This window comes from Polyodon spathula, chromosome 17 (genome assembly GCF_017654505.1).
Source record: "Polyodon spathula isolate WHYD16114869_AA chromosome 17, ASM1765450v1, whole genome shotgun sequence".
Classification (NCBI taxonomy): domain Eukaryota; kingdom Metazoa; phylum Chordata; class Actinopteri; order Acipenseriformes; family Polyodontidae; genus Polyodon; species Polyodon spathula.
In genome coordinates this window covers 34,942,322-34,952,935 of record NC_054550.1, presented here as the reverse complement: position 1 = coordinate 34,952,935, position 10,614 = coordinate 34,942,322, and the positions used below count along the sequence as shown (strand labels likewise).

The 10,614-nt window shown below is 45.4% G+C and overlaps 1 protein-coding gene across 1 annotated transcript; it reads right to left on the bottom strand.

The window, feature by feature from the left end:
- Positions 1-333: 333 nt before the first annotated feature.
- On the bottom strand, positions 334-10,261 carry LOC121329825 (beclin 1-associated autophagy-related key regulator-like). The gene is made up of 10 exons (XM_041275704.1): positions 9,566-10,261; positions 7,913-7,975; positions 6,958-7,000; positions 6,691-6,772; positions 6,355-6,592; positions 5,781-6,010; positions 5,514-5,631; positions 4,920-5,010; positions 4,520-4,605; positions 334-3,902 (listed from the first exon to the last, which is right to left on the bottom strand). Exons 1-10 carry the CDS (start codon positions 9,814-9,816, stop codon positions 3,596-3,598), a joined length of 1,509 nt encoding a protein of 502 aa, XP_041131638.1. The 5' UTR covers positions 9,817-10,261; the 3' UTR covers positions 334-3,595.
- Positions 10,262-10,614: the final 353 nt, after the last annotated feature.

The following is a 10,614-nucleotide window of genomic DNA, read 5'->3' as shown; positions in this document are numbered from 1 at the left end:
AGAATTAACACATTTTGCTTCATAAAGTCAAATGAAAGCTGCTGAATAATGTTACGTTAACATATTGAATTAGAATTACAGACCGCTTTGTAGTTGTCCATATACTTTTTCATTTAATGGTCTCGGTCCTAAATTCTAGGTGATGCTAAACTTTTGGCCATAGCTGTATATGTATGGTGTGTGTGTGTGTGTGTGTATATGAGCGCTATGGCCAAAAGTTTTGCATCACCTAGAATGGAAAACTACAAAGTGGTGTGTAATTCAATATGTTAGTGTAACATTATTCAGCAGCTTTCATTTGAGTTAATGAAGCAAAATGTGTCCATTCTATTGGGGGGGGGGGGAGGTTATTATTATGGACAATTTTATTTGGGCCTTGAACAAAGGAAGAAAAACACAAAGAAATAAAGCAAGCAGATGGATTTTAAAAGCATTATTGTATAATGACACATTGAGAAAATACTTGTTTTGCCTGCGAGGGCGTGTTTTACTTCAATAAAGTGTGCATTCTTATGCCTTGTCAGCTATTGTCTGTGGATCTGGAGCCTTTGCTTTGCCTGTGGGAGGTTTTGTTGTTGAGCTGGGAGTTTCACGGTGTGAGAACTGTATTGCCTGGGAGGAGAGGTTTGCTTGCACCAGAACTTTGCAAGTAAAAAAAGGTTTTGTTTCATTTATATACTTTTATAATGCACTATACACTCTCCTTTTCTCAGTACAGTTAAACTACACTTTACACAATGAATAAGTGTTTTCTACTAATGGGAGGTTATAGTGGAAACGTTATCAGGGTGTGCTTTTCAGAATGCTTTACATTTTATTTTATTTTTATTTCAAATGATTGTGCATACTGTGCTGTAGGCCGTACTGGTTTACTTCTCTCCATGCATGCGTGAAGGCTACCTCTTGAGGACCATGGTTTACACTGCCCATACCGTTCTTATTCAGATCAATAGGATTGTTTTGTGCTCTTTTAGTTTTTTGTGCAGTAACTGGGCATGTCTTTATTTCTGCTGCACTGCAGACAGGCACAGGGTACAGAAAGCTGTCTTCGAGCAGTTTTGTTCAGCTTGCATGCTGGAGTCAGTCCCTACACTACAGGAAGCATGTGTTATACATTTAAACAAACCTAGAAAAGAACGCAACATACCAGCTTAAGAGAGGTTTAAAATCAGGCTTTTATGGCAAAGTATCAATTACATAAGAGCTGTTTCTAATACAGTGGCAATGTGTAACAATGAAATGGCGACAGCTGCCATTCTGCTACTGCTCTTCATCATTTGTTAACCACTGTGTTCATCACCTTCTCTGCCAGCTTGTCAGTGAGGGGGCAGGGAGAGGGAGGGTAGAATAGGGTTAATAGGTTTATATTGAACACTTTCATAATGTAGCACGTGAGTTTACACAGGGTGTAGCTTGAGCTTAACTTTTTATTTTCAAAACCAGTCTTAAGCCCTACTTTTACTTTAAAATGTGTGACTAATTCCTTTTTTTTGGGGTGGGAGGGGTTTGTTAAATCAGTTACTGTAGCAATTTACACAAATCACTTGATTTGATTTATATGTTTAACCCTCTTGAGCTACTCTCCATTGAAATGTATTGAGAGGTGTTATCTCTGGGGCAGTGCAGCAGCCTGGTGCTTGTAATGGTCTGTGCAGTGCAGCTCTCTCCAGGAGCGATCGCCACGTTGACCAGTTCATGCAGTAACACTTACAGGCATCAGTTATAGAAGCCTTTTTCCCCCACTGCCAGCGGTGCAGCAGTCCATCAGTTCTTGTCTCCACCTGCCAAATGCCTTTTCACAGTAATTCCCCTGTCTGTTGCACGGGGTGACGCAGCAGCCTGACGCTGGGGGTGTGACGTGTTTGGGATTGTAAACACTCATACGCACACTGATAATTGAGAGGTCAGAGAGGTGTCCCGCGTGTGTATGTGTCGGTACACGATTGCTGGTATGTGACAACCGTGTACCATTCTCACACAGAATGTGCTCTTCAGTCCTCTGTGTGTGGTATTTACAGCACAGTATAGTGTTGTATGGTTCATATAACTGTCTGTAACTGTACTGTATTAAAATAAATTAATGCACATCTTCCTGAATGTTCACAGCTTATGTCATTTAACACTAGGAAATAAAATTGAATTAGAGAACAAGCCATTTTAACAATGATGTACAGAGAACTCTTAGCAGAACCAGAGGGATTTTTAAAAAAAACAAGGATATACATCTTTTACTTTACAATAGTAATGCGATCATAGTTAATCAACATGCTCTAGCTTGCATTAACATTTGTCTAGTAGAGGTGGATGGAGTTATGATGAATGAGAACAAAGGTAGGGGGAGAGAAAGAGAGCGAGCAGACAGTTCAGAAAAATCTGTTTGCTTTTAACAGCTGTTTCACTTTTTATTAATTGGCAGTGAGCTTGAACTACACAACCTGAAGGAGCTCTCTGAAGAACTGGCACATCCCTACCCCTGTGTTCACACATGTGCAAGGGAAGTTATACAACACAGACCTCAAGTACCTAGCCACTACTAAAAATACTTGTATAATAGCTTTAGTGACAAGAAAAGTCATTATAAAGTGTGCCAAAAGGTTTTGCTACACATTCACTCATGCCTTTTTTTTTTTTTTTTTTTTTTTTTTTTTTTTTTTTTTTTGGTAGTTGTTTTTGTTTAGTTATTTGCAAATGTACAGGAAACCTTAACATTCATCCCCATCTTCGCATACCAACAGCTGTGGTCAACAATGCAGCCCCTTTGTTACAGATGCAACAGTGCCATACTCAGTTTGGTTTCAGTGTAGGTTTAACAGTGTTTTGAAAGCAGGCATACTTGGGTTCGTGCCCTCTCCACTCAGCTCAGTTCTTATATGTAGATCCAATGACCCCATGCACTTGCTGCCAGACCATTTACAACAACAATGATAATAAAATGTTATCAACACCACTGTACTGGACAGCTTAAAGTTGATTTGCATTAGTAACTGATTTTTTTAAAGGGACGGGCGAGCACTCGGGAACAGAACGAGGCGAGTCCTGCTGCAGGAAAGCTGATATGAACAGTTCCAGGGTTTGGAAATGGCTCTCTGTAGGAGCACTGCAGTTCAGCACTGTTGTGTGTGTCACCATAGCGCTTTTCTGTCACGGTATAGTGCGTTTCACTGCAACTTGAGAGACCTCAAACAGTCCAGGATTTGGTTCAACTCTTCACTACTGCATTGTTTTCCCAGTAGTGCACATAATAAAATGAGACAGCACCCTTAAACTTTAAATAGGCTGTAGCTACAGTACACGTATTGCTCAATGTTGCCATAAAAGATTACAAAAAACAAAAGGGCCTGGAGAAGTGCATGTAACCAGGGAGAGGAGTGACCATGTCCTGAACCACAGAATGTTGCACTGACCACTGCAGGTGGCTGTGAAGTCAACACTACCCCACATTACTAATCCTAGTGCAGCAGAGTCCTTGTCATGTCAGTGCTGGCCTGTGTCTCTGATATTGTGTTGCTGTGATGTCAGCGCTGGCCCCTGTCTCTGATAGTGTTGCTGTGATGTCAGCGCTGGCCCCTGTCTCTGATATTGTGTTGCTCTAATGTCAGCGCTGGCCCGTGTATGCCTTGAACCAGGAGGTGACGGAGGCAGCTGCAGAGGAGATCATGCCCCCGGCGGAGCTGCTGCCAATGGGCTGGGAGGCCTGCATGGCCATGCTCTGGGACAGCTCCATGGGTTGTGAGGGGATGTCACAGAAACGTGGGCTGGGTACTGTCTCCCAGTCTGTCCCCAGGTCCGTCTCCTCATCTGTCACCATCTCCTCCCCGCTCTCCTCTGCCGGCCCCGCGGCCTCCGGCTCCACCAGCTCCATCGAGTCCTCCAGGTCGGCGCTGATATCAAAGGGGCCGGTCCTGCAGAGAGAGCAGGGTGAGCCTCCCAGTACCGGACAGCAGAATGACTATTTATTTTAGACGTAATTTAAAATAGCAGGGTTTTTATTGCTTTTTTTTAAAATCTACAACCTTAAATTAAACCAGTACATTTAAAAAAATCTGTAAACATTTAATAAACTTGCATTCACACATCTGTTTCACAGGCAACACAAGCACACACTTGTACATCATTATGCGTTTATGTTTGGCTTGATTGGGTATTGCTCAAAGCACCAACTTGAATTGTAATTCAAAGCAGGACTCTGGTATAATAACCAAAACTGTTAATCTGGGTGACACACACACTTGTTTATTTATTTATTTTATATATAAACAGCTATTTAATATCAGGCTGCAGCTGTGGTTTTCATGTGCCTCTTTCTTCTAATGCAAGCTCTGTAACGCGACACCTGGTGGTTAAAAGTGGTATCCGCAGATTTGTCAGCGAAACTCGCACAGACACTTGAAGCAGGCTTTCTCACTAGAGAACTGATCCTAATAACTGTTATTAAGATGAATGCATTTATCTTGTGTGTTTGAATTCCACACATGCTGGCCCCGCCCATCCCCTTCCCTCACCTCCCCACCCCTCTCACCTGCCCAGGTTCTTGTTGTCAGGGCTCACCAGGAACATGATGTTCCGCAGCGTGTGCAGAGGGTGAAGCAGCTCTGGGTCCACATGCTGTCACGGGAAACACATTCATTACCATTGCTATGTTAAGATGGGGATTATTATAAAGGGTATAAAATAATGCATTTTGCAAGGTCTGGTTATATTTTAAAAGATACAGATAGAAAGAATATCATAGGGTGCTGTACAATGCACACTAACAAACCACTCCGAGAGCAGTGCTACCCACCAGTGGCTTTGCCACAAGCAGACTTTCTGATCAGCATGCATCTTGCACAGCACCCTATATTTTTTATAATATACAATTCATAATTAAATAGTATAGCAGAAGCCAATGCTTTGCTGGCTGAGAGCGTGCTCAGTACCTGGGAGAAGCAGAGATGCAGTATGTTGGTGTTGAGCTTGCTGACTGACCGGGTAAACCTGTATCGGCTCAGATTCTCCCCACAGAACTCACTGCAGAAACAAGCAGCAAGAACAGACATGTTAGTAACTGGAACCCCCAGGATAAGAACCACAGCACGTGTCCCGAGAGAACACAGTGGCCATTAGCCACATCCACGCAGGGCTGGCTCTTAACAGACCACTGACTTCAGAACATGCATCAGGCCGGCTCTTAAAGGATTCAGCATCATCAATGTGAAAAAATATATAAATGAAAAAATCAACCCCAATAATCCTTGTATTGTCAAAGGCTAACACACAGCGTGACTGGATTTGTCACCTTTGTCAAATTCAAATATTAATACAGACTCCGAGTCATCTACTATTTTATGACACTGATCACCATGAAAATGTGAGATAAGGTTATACAGATGGACAGGCATCACCTTACACCTCTCAGATCCTCATGCTTGGAGTAAATTCCTAAACAAGCAAACTTGTGTTAAATGTAAAAGAGAGGGACAGGCACCGGCACCCCCAGACAGTGACAGCACTCTCGCTGCGGAGGGACTTGCCTGTTGCATAGCTTCTTGGGCAGGTTGACATCCAGTATGTGTGACAGGATGTTGACGAGCTGAGTCGCGTAGCACAGGGCAGCGCTGATGGTGTGAGCGGGGTTGATGAAATCCATTTCTGAAAGGAAATCAGACGAAGTCAATTCTGCCTGAATTCTATAGTAACAGGCATTTTGCCTCTTCCAAAAAAAAAACAGGCATTAAGGACTAGAGTAAACGCTTTCAAAATACAGTCCAGAGTGTAACACACACTCGTAGGGATGTTACCTGGCCCCTGGCTGCTCCTCTTCTCCTTCACCCAGGTGTAGTATGCAGAGTAGTCCCCGTTGCTGGGTAGGGAGGTCTCAGGCCCAGTTATGCTGATGCTGGTCTCTCCGTTCTGGTCATCCCAGATCCATCGTCCGGACAGGTATGTGGTGCGCCGCGCCTCGGCGAGCTCGCTGACTGTGCTGGAGGTCAGCGCTAGGTCACTCTCCGCAGCCAGGTCCGCAGGGTCCCTGCACGGGGGGAAGGGCTGTTAAATTTACAGCCGTGGTTTCACAGACAATCGTCTGGTTTCATAGATCATAAAAAAATAAATAAACTACATGGGATCAAGCCCAGCACAATCACTTTCTAATTCAGACCAGGATCAGAGGATTCAGATTCAGACTCCCCCTGCCCTCTCACTCCCACCTGGTGCCCTGCTTGTCCTCCTGGGTGTTGAAGATGTGTGCAGTGAGCTCCCCGTCTCCCTGCCCTCTCACTGTCACTCTCACCTGGTGCCCTGCTTGTCCTCCTGGGTGTTGAAGATGTGTGCAGTGAGCTCCCCGTCTCCCTGCCCTCTCACTGTCACTCTCACCTGGTGCCCTGCTTGTCCTCCTGGGTGTTGAAGATGTGTGCGGTGAGCTCCAGGGTGTGTTCGCACCGCACCGTTGCCAGTTGAGCCAGGCGGGCCTGCACCTCTCGCCCGCGCTTCTCCACCAGCTCACCCAGTCGCCGGTTGTGCCGCTCGATCTTCTCCTTCTTCTCCTGGTGCCGCTGAGCGCGCCGAGCCAATCGCTGGGCATCGTCCTGAGAGCGGGCGAGCAGTTCCCTGTCTGGAGAGAGAGCGCGAGAGAGAGGGGAAATGGGGGATGGATTGATCCAAAGGCTTACCCTGTCCACACAATCACTCATAGCTCCCCAGGCCACTTACTGCATTTCGCTTCTTCATTTCCACTGCAAATGGCCTCTCTCAGCTGCTCACTCCTCATTCTACAGGACATGACCTTCCACTTCTGCAAAAAAGGGAGAGAAAGAAAAGGAAATAGATTTATAAAAGAGGGCATGCTCTATTTCTGCAAAGTGTGTGTGTGCATTTTATTAACCTCCTTCCAGGCACGTTCCCACATAAAACAGTTCAAATATTTAGATTTATTTACTTTTTTTCTTAACAAGGAAATGCTTGAAGATGATAACTTACCAACTGGTCAACTTTAAACTTCCCATCCATTGCTTTTATAACTCTGTGAGGAGAAGACAGACAGTAAGGAAGGAGAAGCAACACAGGCCAGCCACAACATAAAATTATAGGGACACACACAGTAAAACAGACACAAACACAAACATAGGGAATCCCAGGGCACAGCAATAGTTGGCTCATTTATAAACACATCTTCCCCACGTTGGCCCGAATGTGTTGAAACAAGGCTGTGAAACACGATGTCAAGGTACTGAAAGCAGCAGTTTCTCTGATGCCTTAATTGGTGCTACAAGTTTCTAAATGAATCTGTTCACGTTTGTTCACACTAAAATCTGCCTTCTCATGCAGGATTAGCCATGCGTGTTATAAACAGCCCTTCAAGAGCTGTGTCCTTTTATCCTCCTCGTGACCCCCATCCACTACAAATCAAAGGGCACCCACTTCTACTTCAGCTACTGAGAATATACACTAGAGCTGGGACACACATTCAAACAAACTGCTTGAAATGTATGTGCTTGCTAAAATTACGGCGTTCGTATTCATTCATAAAGCAGAGTTTGCATCAAAAAGGATATCGTGCAAAGGAAACCAAACACATTCTACTGTATTTCCATCCTTTGTTCTTCAGGTCATTTCAGGGGGTCCCAGGTTTGTTTTACTTCAGATTTTTTGTTACTGTAATATGGTTTGAATTATAACATTTTGTTTTCCAGCAACCTGTACACTGGGGCTAATCAAGCTGGTTGTAAACTCTGGAATGGGTGAAACCGCTGTGCAACAGGAGTCTGTTTCCATTCCTGACATTAAAAGAACATTGGAACATGAAACCCCCACGCTGGTCCCAGCACTGATAGAAACGAGTTCCAGACAGCAATCTGACCTCCCGCTCCCTGTCCACAGCATCACCTTGTATTAGTCTGATAATTCAGCAGTTTCAAATGAAGTGAATGCGTACCTTTGCTGCAGCTCTTCCTTCTCCATCTTCAGCAGCTTCAGCCTCTCAGTTTTATCCACATACCTTAAAGAAGAGGAGAGAGAAGCTTCATGATACATCAAGGATGGAAATAAGACTCCCACTGCAGAGCACTTTCACCCATTCCAGGTTTTACTACCAGCTTCATTAACCACAGTGTATAAGAACTGAAGAAATTCAAGGAGGTGAAAAGGCATGCCTATGCTCGCTCGCATCGGTGCCAGCGTGGTCCGTTAGCACTCAGGAGAGGAAAAACAAAGAAAACCAAGGGGAAATGAAACCTCTGGGAGTCCGTGGCTACACGGACCGCCCTTCCTCCAGGCAGCTAGCTAAAGATCTTATTGTGATCACAGAGAGGGTTATACAGTATTGTTCATGACAGCATCCAGTCTCTGCTTTAGCAGCTCGGTCTGATGACAGGCTCTGGTGTGTCCTTATTCAGCTCATTGTAAAACCAGGAATGGCTATGCAATCAGAGTCTTCTTTCCACCCCTGTGCAGCCCGGATATCAGAGCACAGAGTCACTGCAACTAAATGTGAATGCGCCTTGCGATGAGAAGCGGCCACACCTCCAAACTTCATTACAAAGAGGTCTGAACAGTTCTGAAGATAGAGGCACCTCCACTACATACACAGAGAAGAAATACAGATCAGAGGAGGCCAGTCCACCCATCAATTCTCATACTGTTCCCAAGAGCTGACTGATCTCGAACCTTGTCTAATTGGTTCTGTAAGGATCACAATGTTTCAGCATCAACGGCATGGCTGGGTAACCCATTCCATGCCCCGAGTCACCTCTCTCTGCTGTAAGAAAGCGCTCCAGTCTGTCTGCACGACAAGCTTGTGTCGCGGTGCTGGTCGGAACATGGAGTCAACCATGGTGTAAAAAAAATAATTACCAGTCCCCAAATGCTTTCGATGCTAGACTGCTCTGTGAACCTGCCGGAGATTATAACGCTGAATTGCGGGGTCTGGGAGCGGGGTTACACTCCTGCCCGTGTCTCAAATGAATATCGCACCTCCAGCCGGTTTGTGCACACAGCTTTGTCGTGTCCATGTATGCGACACAGGAAGTTTTCGGGATTTGACAACAGCACTAGGGTTGCCACCCGTACTGGTTTTGCCTGGATTGTTCTCTTTTCGAGGCAGCTGTACTGGGAAATCTGTAAGGCACACTATAGCATCAAAGTATATGATTGATTTTTTAGTACGAAATGACTCTGGTGTCCCGGTTTTTTGTAAATCAGGGGGTGTGAACCCTAAACAGCACTAACACGATTATAACAACTGTGTAACTGAAAAAGAAGAAACACACACACACACACATATATATATATATAGATATATATATATATATATATATATATATATATATATATATATATATATAATTAAATGTGGAACTAGCAGCGCTGCGCTGTTGTAACATTGTGTTACCCAGTATAATAACACAGAATAAAAACCAGCCGGGGCTACGCGCTTGACTTGCGTAATCATGACTAATCAAACGTGCGCAGCTTCCTCGCGTAACCCGACACATGCATGCATATTAACAGTCGCAGTAACAACACCATGACAACACAAGCATACAGTCCAAGTATTTATTGCAATTTAACTCAAAACCAGACAACTTACCTCTCGGGGTCCCTCCCGTCAAAGTACACGAAGTCCCCGGCCTGAATGCAGCGGGCGCAGGTGAGTCTTCGGCGGGCTGTGTTGCAGAGGGGACACCGCTCCACGGCTACGTACAGCCCCTCCGCATCGTCCACCGACTCCGCCGCCAGCAGAGCCCTCGGGGAGGCGGCTGCGGCTGCAGAGTGCAGCGGGGGCCGGGCTCGGGTCAGTCCCGCCGGTACCCCCTTCCCGCTGCCCGCGGGGGAAGCCATAGCAGCGCCTCTCCAGTCCTCCCGGCGGCCGGCCTGCGGGCTCACCTCTCCGGGTGCTGGAACCCGCGGTCACGTCACTGCCTCGGCGATGATTTCTGGATTATTGCTCTTATAAAAATAAACGAACAGGACGCTTCCGCTCCTTCTGCGGCGGCGCTGCCCGTCACGTGACAGGGGAGCGGACTTTGTTTTTGTCAACGCGGCCACGTGAGGGGGTTTGTAAACCTGACCTGCGTGCGCAGCTTCTAATTGCGTCACAATGAAGCCGCGTTCCACGAAGCCCCTCCTCCACCACCCTGATCACATGACAATTTAAAGCCCTCAAGAAACACTAAGAACTAATTACCGGGATCATTTCAATTAATGTCGTTGTTTTGTTTTCTTTGGTTATTTCGAAACTGCCTGCGTTCAAATATTAGCTCACCACAAAACTGAAACTGTAATACATGTAAAATAGTGACGGGGTCATCTGTACGCAACAGCTTGTATTTTTAAACCGGTGCGGGGACAAGCCATGGGGTTTATGCAACTTAGGTTTTGTGTTTCTCGGTTTCATTCGCTAGTTGCGCCAATCAGGAGTCGGGTGTAGCTTGTTGTATCGAATCAGACTGTTGAAGGCGCAAGACTCAACGGTTCCACTGAGTATACTTGAAACAGCAATTCTACTAAATGTCCACAAGATGGCAGCATTGGATAAGAAATGAAAGCTAAAGCCTTGCATCTTCATCAAGCTTAAAAGGGAAGATCATCATGGAGAGATACCCGTTTAGAGCAGGGGCCTCCAATCCTGCCCTGGTT